Source organism: Dermacentor albipictus, chromosome 5, assembly GCF_038994185.2.
Source record: "Dermacentor albipictus isolate Rhodes 1998 colony chromosome 5, USDA_Dalb.pri_finalv2, whole genome shotgun sequence".
Classification (NCBI taxonomy): domain Eukaryota; kingdom Metazoa; phylum Arthropoda; class Arachnida; order Ixodida; family Ixodidae; genus Dermacentor; species Dermacentor albipictus.
In genome coordinates this window covers 64,320,988-64,339,598 of record NC_091825.1, presented here as the reverse complement: position 1 = coordinate 64,339,598, position 18,611 = coordinate 64,320,988, and the positions used below count along the sequence as shown (strand labels likewise).

The following is an 18,611-nucleotide window of genomic DNA, read 5'->3' as shown; positions in this document are numbered from 1 at the left end:
TGGGATGTCATACATGTAGTATGACATGTATGACATCCTGCCCCCTTTTTTAGTCCTTTTTTTTTTGAAATCCCCTCGACAACACATTCCGAAGTCAATATGCCTTTTTCGGCGCCTCAACCCGGAGTATCGCCTTCTGGATGCCGCCGTAACGACACCTACGTTAAGCGCGTGGGGCAGTGCCCCTTGAAAGACCATGCCGCTGCCTTTCAGCCACCCCCACACATTGCACCGCAGACTCCTCGCCGCCACCTTAACTATTTCAAAATTACTCGACCTATTGCTTGACCGGCCGTTCTAATGCCTCAAAAACATGCCGCCAACGACTCCCCTGATTACCTCCTAACCTTTCACATCCCCACACGCTCCCAAGCCCCCGTATTTCTTAAAAGATTTCATTTTTCTCTTTCTTTTTCTTTCACCCCCCCCCCTTTGTTGTGTCTTGGTACGGCCATGGCTCCCCCTGCTTTTTTTTTTCCTTTTTTCCCCCTTTTTTCTGCTTCTATTTCTTTTCTTTCCTCCCCGCGTGCCCACTCTCACGCTCTTGTCCCTTCGTCTTGAGAATGAGGCTCACAGACGTCGGACGACAACGCCTGTTCCCTCTTGTAATCTCTCTCTTTAAAACCAGCCGCCAGCGACAACACCCGCACGGGACGTCACTGCACTAACCCTTTAAAACTAACACGCCGAGGATGACGAGGCCGCCTTTGACGAAGATAGGTCCACCTATCGAAACGTTGGCCAGCCTGTCTGAGGCACTTCAACCCTGTTTTAAAAAAGTTTATACCACAATGTAGTAGGTGTGTACGAGTATTGATTTTCGGTATCGACTCGAATAGGAATCATATAGTGCCATAAGCAAATCGAATAAAAAATTTAATACTTTTCTAATAGTATTCGAACCATGAACAGTGTATATTACAATTATTATAAAACGAAATTCACATCCCAGTAGTCTTAAAGTTAGGAAGTTTGTCATAATACGTTATGAAGCGTTGCTTTAATAAAGCACAAATGGAGCATTAGGAGGTACGAGAATAGTGTCTTCAGATGGACAGGCTCCTAAAAGAGTGCGAATGATCGCTGTAGAGCGTGTGAAGTATGGCTACCCAAGTAACGTAGCCTCATGTTCTCATGTGTTATGTCTGCACTATGCCAGCGCGGGTGAAAATTTAGTGTATTTTTGCTCCAATTTTATATTTATTTGGCCGCGGTTGACGTTCTCAAATATACGAAAATATTTTCATGAATAATCGCATTTACCAATCGCGACAATTCAACTCGGTCTTTGAATCGTATAGGACACTGATTCGTTATTCGAAAGCTTCGAATGTTCACACACCCTTAATACCTAGCGCACCTGACGGTTGTGAAAGTGCGACCGCGATACATAATCGACACTGCAGTATCGAGCCGGTCTGTCAAGTATCCCAAATAGGATACGGCATCTTTTAGAGCATACATAAACTAACCACGCATCAAAGAGACCCCATATGGTGCTGCGATGCTCCACAAGTGTTTAATAAGCCGTATGCGCCCGGCATTGGCATATTGAGAAACGTATATATGCGAGTGAAATAAGCCAAAACGAAAAAAAAAAAAGGAAACTCAAGTCATATCTAAAGCTTGGTGAATGGCGCCTTGCACCGGAATGCTGCTGCAAACTCTGACAGCTGCTTAATGGGTTCGTTGCAACGGCGCCTCGCGTCTCCATACAACGGGTCCACGTAGTGGCCGCTTGAGCAAAGCGCGTAGCACGATGACACAAAGAAAAGTCTGTCTTGCGCGAGGCTCGACAGCCTGGCGTACGCACTGCTCAAGTCTTGCACGACAGCTACTCTATACGCAGACAGGGCGGCCAGGAGAGCCTTGGTGTCAACGTGGTACGGGGGCCAATCTGACGCCAGGGTGTAGTTCGAATGTTCAAAGAACCCTGTGCGGCCTCGGTTGTTGCGACTGCGGCTTTGGTTGTACGCCAGCTCGTGAAACAAGCCCCTGAGAACTTCGTCAGCAATTAGCCGGCCAGCGCCGCCGTAGTTGACAGCTGGCGGCAGGTCCGAGTGGTACAAAGGAAAGACAAAGTAGTCCTCCGTAACCGTGAGAGCACCATGAAAACTCCATCGATGGCTGAGCAAGGAGCCCGGCTTGAGAACATTGGTGATGCCTCGCTCTTGTAGCCGCCAGCGCCCGACCATCAGATTCAGCCAGTCGATGAAGAAGCGAGCTCGGCGTGACGGTTCTGGAAGCACGCTGGCCAGGAAGCTGTCCCTGTTCGACGGGGTAGCAGTACTATAGGCACGGAGCTGAAGAAACGCCTTACTTCGACGTGCCACGTCATCGATGAGAACGTCTCTCACGTCTCGAACGAAGGACTCGGCTTCCTGATGCTTGGGAAACAGACTGAGCCATCCGACACCCACGGTACTTTCGATCTGGACGAGGCAGCGGCGCGTGTGAGCCGACGGAGGCAGGCCTGAGAGCTCGAGCGTGACGTCCGCGATTTCTCTGTGCGCCATCCAGCCCAGCTCGTTGGCGACGCGAAGTCCCAGGCTCAGCGTTAACGCCTCTTGCGTCTCTGTATTGAGTCCCAGGATGTAGACGACAGACCGTAACAGACCCAGGTTTTCCACTTGCACGATATCGCTGGGCGAGAAGCGTCGTGCCCACATGAAGTGCTCGTTGAAGAGGAGGACCAGGCGACCGGTTCCGATGAGGAGAGTCGCCGTCTCGGTAAGGTTGCGGATGGACATGCGCACTATTCTCGGTTCAGGCACATTCATGGCAGGTCCCAGCGTTTCTAGTGTGAGCTTGTCCATTGCCTCGATGGTTGAGACGATTTCGCCAGAGGCCGACTCTGAACCGTCGAACAGGCGCAGCATCTGGCGAACGTACATGTGGTAGCGAAGCCACGGCGCCGACCCTGTTGGATGGCCGGTGAATGCACGCATGGTAGCCATCCACGAGCGAAAGGCGGCGCTGGGAACAATCTTCAGTACCGGCTCGGTGCTACCATAGTGAAGTGGAGACAGTCTGATGCTGACTTGAAACCAGAGATGAACGTTCCAGTTTCCAGACAGGTCGAGCAGAATCGCTAGTGGGTCCCAGCGAGATTTTTCGGGCCATGGCAGGTGACGCTCGAACATGAACCTTCTCAGATCTTGCAGGCTGCTCTCCGAAAGTTCAATACAGGACCTGGCTAGGGCGGTCACTTTCTTCTCGACGCTTGTGACAGACCAAACGGCTTGAGCCTTGTTGTGGCTGTCCTGGGAAGCCTGTTGGATAACGTTGAGCGCGTGTTTGTACATTGTATCTTCAGCCGCGTCCACAACAGAGAGCAGACGGTGTTGATGCTTCCAGCCGTCGCAGACATACCCGTAGAAGTCTTTGCAGGGGTCTTGAGACTTGTTGATGGAAGTTCTTATAGCTGCCAGGAAGAGTTGGCATGCCATTTCGTCGCAGCCTGAAAACAGGGGGAGGTCCGCATGTTCTGCATAAGCCCTTCGGGTGCTGGCACGGAGAATGTCGCGGTACTTTATGCGAATCCATAGAGTCGAGCCAAGATAAATCAGAAGAGCGACGCTGCAGAGGATGGCCGTGGTGGAAAGCACTGCTTGGAATCTCCGGTTCATGTACCAATTCTCTGGTCGAACCACTACTTCGACGTCGTTGCCTTCCTGCGAATGTAAATGTCGGCGCAGGGACTTCGCTTTATATAGCAGCTTATGAGAGCAGAGGCCTTTACTATAGCATCAGTATTACGTGTTTGGTAGCAGTAGTGATAGTCTAATAGTAGTAGCAATTGTATTGTTCGGGCGCACTCTATTGTTAATGGTGATGAATGTTAACAAATCAAATAACACAGAACACTATTTCGTTTCCCAATACGCCATGTCTATGCGACATTGTTGTGATACGGGCTCAAATTAAGAGCGGTGGCGTACAGCATCTATGCAGCTACACACTGGCCAAGGGTCGTGTTCACAAAGTTTCCTTAAGTAAATGCATTTCGTGATTGACCACAGCTGCGGGCATCATACCACCGCGGTAGACTATTATGGCTACCGCTGCTACCGTGCATATCTCAGGTCAGCTGGAAGCCTTGCATGCAGTCAGAACACATGGCTTCCTTGCGGACAACGTAGAGCAGACTCCACCAGTTCGGCGCCGTCTGTGTAGTGGCCCTTAACATAGTTGTTAACCGCGCCCCTCCAGATGAATAAAAGATGAAAGGTGCCTTTTCCAGATGGTAATGCTTTCGCGTTTTTCGTGTTCTTGAGTGGTCAAGAGACGCTCCGCCGCGGGCGAAGTGTCGAACAAAGCCACTCACGAACACGAAAAGCGCCGAAAGGCATTACCATCGGGAAACGCCGTCGCTACCAAGTCGTGGTGCAGGATGACACGAGGCAGGTACACAGTCCTGAATACTTGGCTGCGTGTGTTCAAAAAAAGATTTTGCGCTCACCGATGCACCGTTCTTGCTCAAATTATGCACAACGATCGCATTTTGGCGTCGACTTTGTTTAGTATAACACTTAGCACGATTAATCGCCTGTTTTTAAGACAAAAATGAGAAACTTTTTTTCCACTATGGGAAAAATGGCGTCTGAGAAGCCAGCCCTGGCATGGACTTGTACCGCCACTTGCCGTCATTTACAGAAAGCAGCGTTTCAGAGAGGGCTGCCGTGTGTTGCGCGCTCCTGGAACAGGCGACTACCCGTCCTGAAACTCTGCTTTATGCAGATGACGACAGATGACGACAGATGGCGAGACAAGTTTATGCTTGCGCCGTCGCCGTAGCAGCTCGCATCCCCTTAAGCGCCGACAAATTTCCACTATTTTTTTATAACACCAGGCAACTAACTATGCCAAGTGTTATACTAAATGAAGTCAGCGCCAACATGCAATCTTTCTACAAAATTTGAGCATGAAGAGGGAAGCGGTAAGCGCAAAATCTTTTTATCTTTTTTAACACGCACAGCCAAATATTCGTGACCCTGTATTTGCCTCCGGAAGCCTCATTGTAGTGGACATTGATGTCTTCCAGCTGCAAGTCGGAGTCACCATAGCAGCTTCCACTGAGATCAATTCCATGCTCATCGGCGATCACTTCCCAAAACTTTCCTACGATTTGGTTCCCGCACAGACCGGCCTGGACATCAACATTTTCACGCATCTTTGTGTAGACGAGGAGGACAATGATGACAGAACTGATGCTGTACGTAGTCCTCCCGACCGCAGAGACAGTGCACAGCGTCTAAACGGTTGAATGCTAACATTTTTTTTTAATTCACGGACGATTACGATACTCCTTAGCGCAAAATTTGAGCGAAGCTCTATATGTGTTTTCATTTCGTGATACAATTGACTGGCGCGGACAAGCTGTCTCGTGTGGCACGCTGCAAACGGAGCGAAGTGTAATGCAACTGCCTTGCTAATCAGGAAATCTAGAGAGGCAGCGCGTGGGTGACGAGTGGTTGCGATTCACACCAGCCGCCGTTGACAGACCTCCGCTCATGCAGCGCTTTGTTTTCATACATGTGTCAGTGGCGGCATTGGTGAACAAACGACGCACGCTACTCTGGCGCCATCTAGTAGCCATCGTCGTCGCAGAGCCCGTCTTGCGAGGCACTACGCATTCCGTCTCACGCGTTCGTCATAAACTCCTCCTCCGCTTTCGTCCTCGCGCTCTCTTCGTTACCACCGTCTTTCGTCCACCGCTGCGCTCCGTGTTCGATTTCATCCTTTGCCATTCTCTCTCGCTCGGTTACGAAGGACGCCGACGCTTGCGTTCTGGTACTATGGCGTCACCTCGTAGTCTCGTGCGGCACCCTGTTTTGCTCCTCACCCTTTCGCCGTACTCTCCTCCTCCCGCTTTCCACCTCATGCTTTCACTGTAACCTTCTCCTGCACTTTCCTCCTCGCGCTCTCTTCGCTATCTCCGCCTTTCGTCCACCGCTACACTGCGCATTTGCTCTGTTCTCTCTCGCTCTGCTCGTTTGCTCGGCTACGAGGGACTATGAGGGACGCCGAGGCACTCCGACGCTCAACGCATGAACGGGCGTCTAAGGGCTGCGCTCTAAATGTTTCCTGTGGGGGAAAGCACATTTCTAATCATTGAACTGGTTTGCTCGAGGAGGCGGACATCACTTGCGCAATAAATCAAAGTGCATAATAGACTTATTAAGAAAGCTTCATTTAATAAGTTTTTAACGGAAGAATTTGTCGTACATATTGCAATTTACGAACTGTAGCCCGCAATTGATCTTTTAGTTGATTGATGCATGGCGTTTAACGTCCCAAAGTAACACTGTGGCTGCGTCATTGAAGGGAACAGTGCAAAAGATGGGACAGGCAAACACGCAGTTCTCTCAAAGATGTTGCCTTACCAGCTATGGACCTTAATGAGTACGGCAGGGCTATGATGGGCGCCGCGTTAGAGGAGGCCTCTGCACCTCCTGGCGTTCACTTAACGTGCACCAAAACGTTTTTGCGCCAGAAACCATCGAATATTATTGTCAAAGTCAGCGATTGGGTTCTTGTGTAACCTTCTATATAACTCCACGCTATTCGTGGATCAAGAAACCTTACGGGTGCACCAGTACACACACGAAGTGGCAATCTCACTGTCAGTCACAATGCCGAATTATACTACGACACGTTGTATCTTGTTGTAATCACTGCTCCCCAGTTGAAACTCCCTATAGAATAACCTCCATTATCGCTAGTATCCTGGCTGTAACAACTTTGTTGCTATGGCTATCCATCAAGTGGTCCCGCTCGACGCAGAGTTGTCTGTACCAGAGATAGCGCTTTTGCTTTAATCCATTTAAACCTACATGCGCATTCCGTCACCTTGGTATATTATTTCTGTGGTATTGGCCGAGAATCGGCACATACCAATATAACATAAGCAGTGCCGAAATTGTCTACGAGGCCAGACAGCAGCTATCGGCAAGTTGTCTATCCGGGGCACATATATAACCAGAGCCCCATACATTGCTCATCAGCCAGCGCATATTTAGTGGCCCAATTTGCGTCACTGGGTATACTACCACTGTTTATTGTGCAAGATCGTCCAACCATTCAAGGTGGACGAAAAAGCTGAAGAAAACGATCGTTCTAATAAAAAATAATAATGATGTTATGTTCCTGGGTTCTTCATGCCAGACCCACGATCTGATTATGAGGCACGCTGTAGCGATAGACTCCAGATTAATTTATCACCCGCTGGGCCACTTTACCGTGCACTGAATGCACGGTACACGAGCTTTTTTTTTTGCATTTCGCCCCCATCGAAATGCGGCAGCCACCCGGGTTCGATCCCATGACCTCGGGCTTAGCAGCGCAACTGCGCATCGCTTCAGCGTAAACGCCCGATATCGTTACCCTACATACAGGGTGTTTCAGCGAACACTTTGAAACGTTTTTAAAGGTTGCCTGTGACAGATGACTCAATTCTAGTTTATGAGCCGGTCTACTCGAAGTTGCGGACACTACCTTACCAAAAACCTGAAATTGAAAATTGGCTCATTAACAAGAATCCGCTAACTAATCTTACCTAATTATCTTATGACCCATATTGCCATTCACAAATTCTAGCAGTCGACTTCACAAGGCGGATCCACTTGGAACCAATTCTCAGCACGGCACCAGTTTCGAGATATAAATTCCCGAACTTTGCTCAGAAATGCATTGGCATTCCAGTTAATTGCGTACTTCAGTGCATGAAACGACGTTGTCTTAACAATTTAACTGAAACGCCAATGCATTTCTCCACAATCTTCGGGAATTTATATATCGAAACTGATGTCATATTGGAAAGTCGTTGCAAGTGGATCGTTCGCCTTGCCAATTCCACGGCTATAATTTGTAAATTGCAATATGGGCCATATTGCAATTAGTTAAAACATAATGGATCTTTATTCATTAGCAGATTAGGCAAGCACAGGCACCTTTTAAAGATTTTTGAAAGTTCTCGCTGAAACACCCTGTGTATGCTCCAACATGCGCACACGACACACGCTGGTCTAACTTTCTCGGGCTCGACGTGCTTATCTGACCTGGTTCATCGGCGCCGGCTCTGCGGGGCCTAGCGTGTCCAGCGCGGTGCCTGCGCCATCGCCACGAGCCGCCGCATCGGCAGCACGGCGCGCCGCCGCCTGCATCTGGCGCACTTCGTGAAGCTCGTGCAACTCGAGGCGCTGCAAGCCCGGCCGCTTCGCCGGCCGCGCGACGCGGCTGCCGCCGCCCACCGGGTCCACGTCCGCGTCCGAAGAGCTCGAACTGCTGTCGCTGCTGCTGCTGCTGCTGCAGGAAGCCCTCGTGCCGGCCTCTAGCATCGCGACGCTCTTCAACTCGACCCGGCCTCCGGGGCGCCTGAACGTCGTTCTGCGGGTGAATGCGCGCTTCGGAAAGGACAAGTTGCTCCCGGGAGCTTTCAACAACCGGTGTGGCGAAGCCGATCCGATTTCGACGCCGGCGGTGCTGCAGCTGCTACACCGCGTGGCACGTTCGAAATGCAGAGCGTGACTATTCTTCTCTTCCTCGTGTGCCTCGATTGGCGGGTTCTATCGTCGCTCTTTGTTTAATAATTTATTCATTAGCTGCTACAGCGACACTCTTTATGGGTAGGGTTCCGTGCATTTTTCGTGTCCATCAAGAAATCGGTGTGAGCAAAAAATACTGTCACGGCTCACTGGACACAAGAGCGGAGAGCGGTATTTGTCTTGTCTTGTCTTGTGGCCTCGAGAGTGGCGCGTACCCACTATGGGGGATTGGCCAAGAAGCAGGCGGTTTTCCGTATGGTTAGAAGTAGAGACAATCTAGATTTGTATAGTGAAGCGTGGGACGATAGTACTGTAAATTAGAAGTTTAATTAATTATTGTTGGGAATTCCAATAAAATAAGTAAACGTGAAGAAATGAAATAATATAAATTATGGATAATTTTAGAAATTCAGCAAGGTACTCTTTTTGTGTCTCTGATGAAATTGTAAACTGCCACGCCTTATTTATCAAGCCCAATTCCAGCATTTGACGAGGGCACAATGGGATCGCCTTGAGGCTGTTAATCGCGAGGCAATGAGGGTCATCACTTGCCTTCCCCGAATCACCCCGATCGTGGCTCTCCAAGAAAATGCGCAGCTCAACACACTAGATGAGCTGGTGCAGCAGCGGCGTGATGCTCGCAGGCTTAAGGCCAACCTTTCACACGCAACGAGTGCTCTCAGGGCTTACGCTTTCTCGAACTCGCTTCTACCACCACCATCGCCAGTTCTTCCTCCCTGGAGTTTTGTACAGCTGAGTGACAACAAGCCAACTGATATACATCGCCCGACATCAACTCACGCGGCGGCATCGCTTCGTGACCGAATTGTAGATCAAGATGCCCACCTGCCGCTTGGCTCCATCGTCCTCTACGTTGATGCAAGCATTAAGGGCTGTGAAACAACCACTGCAATTTATTGCCCATGCGCACCTGCCCTTAATAAGACGACCCGGTTTCAAGTCCAAGAACCTCCTTCCTCCTTTTGTGCTGAGCTCCTTGCTGTCCGAGAAGCGTTGTGCTCTGTGGCCGCCTTTCCCTTGGTCCCCACGGCCCGCATCGTCATCCGCACTGATGCTCTCCAGGCGACGCGGCTTCTGCGACGCGTCAGTCGCAGCCCTGACATATGCCAACAGATCCATCTTCTGGCAGCACGCATCCCGCAGTCAATATCTGTCGAGTGGATCCCACGCGACCTTCTAAGCTTCCAAAGCCGTGCGGATTCTGCGACCCGTCTAACGACCTCTCCATCGTCACCGCCTCAACTCTTTCACCTAGATGATGCCACCGTCCTTTTAACAAGAAAGGAGCACCTCCGACGCCGCACACGTGCTCTCATACCTCCGTGTGCGGTAAACCTTCCCCGCGGTCTTACCCGTGCAGAGGAGGTTGCGCTTCGGAGGATCCGGGTCGGGGTTGCCCTCACTCCTGCCGTGACTAGGAAGTGGCCGCACTTTCGCCAGCTATATCCTCGTCCTGAGTGCCCACTCTGCAAGTCGGCAAACGTTGAAGCCGACATCCACCACCTGCTGTGGGTTTGCCCTGCTCTGAAACCGACGAGGCTCCGGCACCTCGCAGCAGCGGGACTCTCGCCGCATAATCTGAGCCATTACACTGCTTGGACGCAGGGACCGCATTATCGATCCCTCTTGGACTTCATTAGGTCAGCAAATCTATTTTCATTCATTTAATCATCCTTGTTCACCCCCATCCCATACCCTTGTATGCCCTGAGGCATTTATCCTCGCATTAAAAAAAAAAAAATTGTAAACTGCCAGAAAAGCATCCCTGTGGCTGGATCCCAGTGGAGTCGCCCCAAAAGAAAGAATGGATGGCAAGGTTAGCGACAGGCTAAGTTTAGTAAATGAGTATTCTAATAGTTTCCTTTGTCTTAGAAAGCGGCGGCACGAGAGAAAGTAATGTTCGACAGTTTCAGGCTCACTATAAAAAGAACATAGAGGGGACACTGCGAGACCAGACCTGTGTAAGTAAAAATTTAGAGAGGTATGCGACATCTCAATTTTGTAAAGGAAACTTCCAATTGCCTTGAAGGACACCAATTAGTATTTCATGGGAAGCCAAGATGGTGGAAATCAGAAGAGGGTGTTAGCATGGATATTGCAGAGTTTTGAGATATAGCGAAATTTCTGTACCTAGCCGCGGTGACATAAGCCAATGTCGGCAAAACAGATATGATAGGGCCGTTCAGGGAAGCTCGTGCGAGAGAATCAGCCATTTCATTCAAATGCAACCCATGATGTCCGGGTACCCAAAGCAAACGTACTTTTCGTAAGTACGGAGGCACCATCGAACGAAATGTTCTTTGAATTGCTGAATTTAAAGATGCAGTTAGTGCTGTGCATACAGATAGCGAGTCGGTCACAATAACAGCTAATGGGTCATTTTGGGGCAGTTTTCGTAATGCTAGTGTTATCGCTAATAATTCTGCCTGAAATATAGGTGTGAAGTCGGGAAGATTAAATCTCGCCTTGGTAATAGCTTAGCATGATTTGGAAATATGTCATCGAACTGAATTTTGAGGTCTGGCAAGGCATCATTTGAATGGTAAACATGGTGTAGGGACACATCCAATTTTTGTAACTGTTCTTGAACGAATATTACCTGAGGACTGTGGAATCTCGACCACGATGAAAAACTCAGACGGTTCAGTGATAAATATATATTGCGTACGCCTTTTGAAATAATCATAAATTTTGAAAAATGTCTGAACCGTAAGTATGCGGAATCTGCAATCTAGGGTGGGTATATGAGCTTCCTGATAAAGAACAACGTTGGCAACAAATCTAGGTAGCCCAAGGCATGACCGTAGAGCTTCTCTTTCTAAAAGTACCAGAGGTTTAATTTTGTAGGCCGGGCCACCGGAAAATATTACGCAGCCGAATTCTAATATGGGCCGAATATACATTTTATAGATCATCAGTAAAGTATCCCTGCGTAGTCCAGAGCGTCGGTGGCTGAGCCGGTGGAGCATACCTACGGCTCGTTCTGCATTTGTTTTAATATATTCAATGTGACTGTGCCAGGTGAGTTTGCCATCGTAAATGACACCAAGGTACTTGACTTCGTCAACTTGGGGAATGATTTCCTGTCGGTATTGTAAAGATATATGCACCTGTGCAGTTAATGGGAAAACTAATACCGCACTTTTGCTAATATTTAACGACAAACGTAACCCCTCTAGCCATGTTTCCAGCATTCCTAAGTAATTCTGCAACGACTGTTGTAGTGAATGTATATTTTTTGCGGACGTAAAAAATGCGATATCGTCGGCATAAACATAAACACGTACTTCCGTAGACAAAGGAATTGTGCTTAGCAAAATGTCAAATAATATAGGAGAAAGAACGGAACCCTGTATTTAATCGGGTATTTAATTTATTTAATTTATTAAGCGGTATTTAATCGAGAGAATTAGGATAAGCGCTAAGTTCAGGCTTCTTCTCTAGCACCTCGCTTGCACACACGAGGTCGTCGTCTTTGTCGTGAGCGTGGTTGGGCACAGATGGGGTCGCGGCATTTGCCCCCCTCCAGAAGGAGCATCGTCCCTATGCTCGGCTGGTAGCATCCGGTGTCCAGCGAACCAGAGAGTGTCCATGTCATTCAGAAAAATAAGGTTTCATGCGCACCGCGTGCACAGTCTCAGGCAGGTCCTTACGGTGCCGCAAGCTGGAGGGGCTGTAAGGAACGACTTCATAGTTGACGTTGCTAAGGCGTCGTAGAACCTTGTAAGGTCCGAAGTATCGGCGCAGAAGTTTCTCCGCGAGGCCTCGGCGGCGTACTGTAGCCCATAACTAGACACTCTGGCCGGGCTGATAGACGACGCATCCATGGTGTTTATTGTAAGGTAGGCAATCACGGTCTTGCTGGCTAGTTACGGGCGCGGGTTGTCTTGCTTCTTCGACGCGCTCTGTAAGATCTGCGGCGTCTGTCTCGGAATCGTTGGAATCATGATGAAGTATAGCATCCAGCATTGTTGTCACATCTCGATCGTCTCCAACATCCTGCGTCGAAAGACGTTTTCTGAAGCCGTAAATGTACGCCGATAGAAGGTTCTGACTTTCGACATAATCGGTTAACCTGGCGAGTATCACTCTTTCAAACAGCTTCCCGAGAGATGACGTAAGTGAGATTGGCCACAGGTTCTCAATAGTTTTCTGTTTTCCCGGTTTAGTGATTGGAGAGATTACGGTGGCTTCCTTCCACTGCTTTGGAGCCGTGCCAGTTTCCCCATATGCTCTTCTTGACGTAGTCGACGAGTCGTCCGAGTTGCTCAGTGCTGTGGTTGCGCAGCATTGCGTTGGTGATCCCGCCTTCTCCGGGGGCTGTGCTTTGTTTGATCTCCTGTGCCGCTGCCTATAGTTCCGCAACCGTAACGGGCTCATCTAGGGAGTTGTTTGTCGACCCTTTGTAACTGAGTGATTCGACGCTATCGCCCCCTGTTTTTATGCCTTTGTCCCCGAGCGCTTGGATCAGTTTATCGGTGTTACGTTTGTGTTCACCTACTAGGGTGCATATCATTCTCGCTGTTGCCGTCTTTGTAAAGTCAGGGCCTATCGTGCTGCGTAAGATAGCCCATGTCTTAGCAGTGGATAACGTCCCTCTGAGTGAATCGCAAAATTGTAGCCAATTTTCCGCTCACAGCTGTCTGGCATACTCATTTCCTTGTTCCGTTACAGTTGCTATTTTTGCATTAAGTTTTCCATTCAGTCTGGTTTTTTCAGCGCTTGGTTAACCTGTGCCGTCCCTCCCACAGGTGCAGCAGCTGCGGGTCGACTGCAGTGGTTTTCCCGTTAACGGATATGTTTCTTGCGGCTTTGTGCGCGACTTTGAGTTTCTTTACGCAGCCCTCGGCTGTGTTTGGGGATGCTGTGGACATTGGACATTTTCTGTACGCCGTCCATTTTGTGGCTTTGCTGAAGTGACTAGCACAAGAGTACACACGCGGCACAAAAGGGCGGCAAGGACAATCGAAAACTTCCAACTGGTGTTTATTACACAAAAGGTTATCAATATATGTTCTTGCACACTTGATCGGAAACTGTTGCACACGTGCAAGACAACATGGTTATCACAAGCAGACAAGAGCGCACCATGGCGGGGGCAGGCCTTAAGGTGGTCACCCAGGGACAGTCCCCAGGAATTCAAATTCTGCGATAGCCGCCGTCTTAATGATGAGTCTGGTGTGTTCCTGCCCATGCCTTGCTATTATTTCAGTTTTTCTCAAAGAGCGGCTGAAATTCACATTGGGAGCAATGTATCCCAAGGGAACCTTCTCTCTCTTTTTGAAGTTTCTGATTATGCTCTTGTAGTCTCTCGTTTAAGCACCTTCCTGTTTCTCTTTGTCGCCCTTTTGTGCCCCGTGTCTACTTTTGCGCTAGTCACTTCAGCATGGAATACCACCTAGCCCGGTCTCGCACCTTGCTTGTGACTTTGGCCTGTTTTGGTGAACGTTTGAGCCATGGTGCGGTCATTGAATAGCTAATAACAAAGTGGTCACTACCCAGGTTTTCGTCTAAATTCCTCCATTGCCCATCCGCCGTGTTAAGCGTGAACGTAAGGTCGGGGTAGGTGTACCCGTACACGCTATTTCCCAGTCTAGTGGGTGTTAGTGGGAGGGTTACTAGGTCTAGATCATATTCGTCTGTAACTTCAACCAGGCCTTTGCTTTCGGGCGCATCTCATCCGCATCCGCAATTGGCGCGGGGAGCGTTGAAGTCACCTGGGAGTACAAATTTGACTTTTCGTTTTAGGTAGCCCAGTGCGTGCTCAATAATTGCCGCAAAGTCTGGTCAACGTTCCTTGGGAAGGCTGTATTTGTTGCAAATAAAGGTCTTTGCTCTCCCTTTCTTCCATGTGTGTATTTCGATGATTTGGTGCTCGGTTGTGCATTGAGCGGCATAGTGTGAGCTCACCGCTATCCCTTTGTGCACTCATCTAGCAACCCACGGGTACTGCTGATTTCTAACTGTGTAGTAATCCCTGAGCATGACTGTACGCTTTTCTATTTTTTTGGAGGCATATAATATCAGGTTTGCTGATTTATTTATTTATTTATTTATTTATTTATTTATTTATTTATTTATTTATTTATTTATTTATTTATTTATTGCAGGCATACTCATGGCCCACACGGCATTATTGAGGGTAGTGTACACACATTTCAATAAGATGTTACAAAAGGCAAATTGTAAAACGTCCCCATTAGTACAATATGAACACAGCAAGTCTGGGGGAAAATATGTAAGAATGCCATGCTTACAGGAAAAAGGAGGAAAAAGGAAATGGAACCAAAGCTATGGCACGCAATAATGTGTTGACAATTTCTTCTTAAATTTATCAAAGCCTTTCGAAAGTGCAATATCCCGTGGTAGCTCGTTCCAGTCCAACGATGTTTTTGGAATGAATGAACTCCTGCAGGATGTTGTACGGCACTGTAGCAACACCAACTTTGCATGGATGATCTAAGCGGAATGAAACATATGTTGGCGGCGTGAGTAACGTATCTTTAAGGGTGGAATTCATGTGGTAAATTTTAAAAAACAGACACACGCGTGATATTTTCCTGCGCATTGAGAAAGAGGTTAGTGACAATGTGTTTTGAACTTCTCTGACGCTGGACAAACAATCATAGTTACGGAAGATGAAACGTGCTGCTCTGTTCTGTACGGCTTCGAGGGCGTCGCTAAGAGAGTTTGTGAAAGGGTCCCATACTGAGTTAGCATATTCTAATTTGGAGCGGACAAGCGATTTGTACAGAAATTTAACAGGTGTCGGGGTTAATGAAAAATTTCCGTTTCAGATATCCAAGCATGCGATTAGCGGACGCGATGATAGCAATGATATGTGCCTTCCAAGCTAGGTTTCACGTTATAATGACGCCGAGGTATTTGTGAGACGTTACCGGTGTCAGCAGGGAAGTACCAATAGTGTAGGAAGTGAGGCACGAATTGACACAACGCGAAAAACGCATTACTTTGCATTTAGTCTCGTTAAGTGTCACCTTCTATTGCGAACACCAGTTAGATATAGTAGCCAAGTCTTCCTGGAGTAGTACAGGGTCATTAGTATTCTTTCATTCCCGCTAAACCACACAGTCATCCGCAAAAAGTCGCAGTGTAGATGTTACGTTGTTAGGCAAGTCATAAATATATACATGAAACAGCCAGGGACCGATAACAGAACCTTGTGGGACGCCTGAGGTCGCAGGAACCGATGATGAGTTCATGCCGTTAGCATGCACGTACTGGAACCTGTTAGACAAAAAGCATTCAATCCGTCGTAGTACATTTTGGTCGATGTTAAGTTCACTTAGTTTGTGAAGAAACAAGCTGTGAGAGACTTTGTCAAATTCTTTGGAAAAATCTAAATATATACAGTCAACCTCACTGCCACGATCAAGTATGAAGTTAATATCATTTGTAAAATTTATTAGCTGTGTTTCACAAGAAAAGTGCTTTCTAAAACTATGCTGTACACGAGTGAAAAAGGATGATGACTCATGAAAGTTCGCTAGGGATGACAAGAAAACATGTTTCATTATCTTGAAAGGAATGCTGTGATACTGGCCGATAGTTGAGTGATAGGTGCTTGTCGCCTGATTTAGGGGGTGGAACCACCTTAGCCGATTTCTTCAGACTTGTGACCTCCCTGACAAGTCTGAAGGGATTGCTCAAATATTTTCGACAGTATGATGGAAAAATATACTTTAATGTTTTTCAGCCTTTTAGTGCTGATATCATCGGGACCACATGAAGAGGATAACTTTAAACGATCTATGATACTTACAATGCCTTCAAAGTCAGAACGAATGGAATCCATTGTAAATACGATATTGGGAGTAGAGTCTGGTAGTGATGCGCTAAAAGGGACAGAAAATGCATTAGCAAAAGTCTCATTAAGCAGTTTAGCACTGTCACTGTTAGGAATGGGATTTGATTGAGAATCCAGGAGAGAGATTGATGGCTCATCTCACCCATTAACAACGTTCCAGAATTTTTTAGTATCAGTTAAAAGAAATGATGGCAGTGTGACAATAAAGAAATGTTGTTTAGCATGTTTTAACGATTCTTTATAAGTGCCAACTGCGGCTCTTAGAGCTGACCAATGCTCCGATCCTCCGGACGTCCTCGCCCTGACATATAACCGCCTTTTTCGGTTCCCGAGGCGTTTTAAGGAGCGAGTGAACCATGGGGACCTATGATCAGTCGTGATGATTTTACGAGGGACGTGCAATTCGATTAATTCATGCAGTTTTTCTTAAAAAATGCACCAGTTGTCGTTAACAGATCGTTCGGCAAATGCCAGGACGAAATCGACAAGAAAAAGCCGGAAGCCATCATTAATTGAAGAAAAATTGCTTTAGCATAATTGTAAATGGTTTTCGTTTTATTTGGCGTTTTATTCGACGGTAAATTCAACGTGATGTGCAGTAAAGAATGATCACTTTGGCCTGGCAAGTATTTTACCTCGAAAACAAAATCTGGGGTGCTCGTTAGCAAAAGGTCTGATACATTAGAGCTGGTAGCTTTCGTCCTTGTCGGCTGGGTAACCATTTGTGTTCGCGAGAAGAAGGAGCAGTGGGCCGAAAAACTTGCCGACTCGGAAGATCCGTCACCGTCTACCGCAGGGCTAGACCAGTTAATGTTCGGGAAATTGAAGTCGTCAAAAATAAAAATGGGACGATCAGGAAACGTTGTTTCAATTATGTTCAGAATATCATGAAGGTCGTTATAACAGCCGACGGGCGTAGATGGTGTGCGGTAGCATGCACAAAATAAAAGAGCTTTATTGGTAATTGTAACCTGTACACATCTGAACTCCAATGTAGTATCAACACTAACTTCAAAGCATTCTAGATTGTCGGACACAGTGATTAATACACCACCGCCGCGACCAAAAGAACGGTCACAGCGTAATTCACGGTAACAACACTAATGGCCGAATTGATGTGTCTGTAGCGCTGCCGCTCTTCTTTGGAAAGAGCGGCAGTTCCAGTGTCATATCTCAGCGCTGTGTTCGGTTCTGGGCGTTTTACTGGCCATTGTTGATTTCGCTTTCGACTTCCGTCGAGTCTGAGATTATACATTTCTTGGCTTTCCTAATCGACGGTGTGTTGGGGTTGCTATTTGCTCTTTTACGCAGTGGCCTTTATCGGGCTAGCGTTTCTTCTACGTATCCTTTAAGTCCCTCTAAATCAGCGTTGTTCTTGGAAGTTTTGGATGCTTTGCATCTGTTGTACTAGGAGTTGCAGTGTTTTGACCGTAGAGGGCGCCGCTTTCGTGTGTTCTTGTTGTTGTGCCGCATGTGTGGGTTTTGCTTGTGCCACCTTAAATTTGAGTTGTCTTTCTGAGTGTGGCGATTTCCAGCATAAGTTCCAGCCTAAGACTGAAGCACTGTACGGGCGCCTCTTGTTATAATGACTGTTCAAACATAAATATAATATCAGCTTGAAAAAGTACTCAATGCACACAATTATCGATTACCACTCGCAGACGTCGGCACCAACCTCTTCATCCGTTTATCGATCTTCAATGCAGTGACTCGGCCCCATCGAGACCCTCTCCACTTTAGTGTGCTCCTCGCCCTTTTCTGTCAATTAGATAAGACAAGCCACTCAGTGTAGGCAATGTTATTCGTTTTTCAAGCAAACATAAGTGGCCTCCTATGAAGGAGGAGAGCGTTTGGTTGGTCTCTTCAGACAACCCTGCGGGTGACCACGCGAAGCTTGCGTTGGCGGTTACGCAAATTTGACGCCAGGAGATTTGAATAAAACATTTTGGAATAGTTTCACGTTATAGCGCCCCTTATGTCATAAACTTCGCAGAATGCTAGTGGTTAACGTGGATGTATGCAGAAAATAAGTTTTTTTTGTGCGTGGCATGTAACCATTTTAGTAGAAGAATGACTGCAGGTCAAAATTATAGACAAGCTCAGTGCATAAAGACGGCGTCATGTTTAGATGACACACGTGACCAGTCAGCTTCAGCAATCGTCTGCAAGAATATATTTTTGTGAAATATAGCTTTAGTTAACGTTGTGTTTAATTG

General features: G+C 47.6%; 1 protein-coding gene across 1 annotated transcript; it reads right to left on the bottom strand.

The window, feature by feature from the left end:
* Window positions 1–956: 956 nt before the first annotated feature.
* LOC135912367 (endothelin-converting enzyme-like 1) lies at window positions 957–8,488 on the bottom strand. The gene is made up of 2 exons (XM_065444820.2): window positions 8,061–8,488; window positions 957–3,674 (listed from the first exon to the last, which is right to left on the bottom strand). Exons 1-2 carry the CDS (start codon window positions 8,337–8,339, stop codon window positions 1,620–1,622), a joined length of 2,334 nt encoding a protein of 777 aa, XP_065300892.1. The 5' UTR covers window positions 8,340–8,488; the 3' UTR covers window positions 957–1,619.
* Window positions 8,489–18,611: the final 10,123 nt, after the last annotated feature.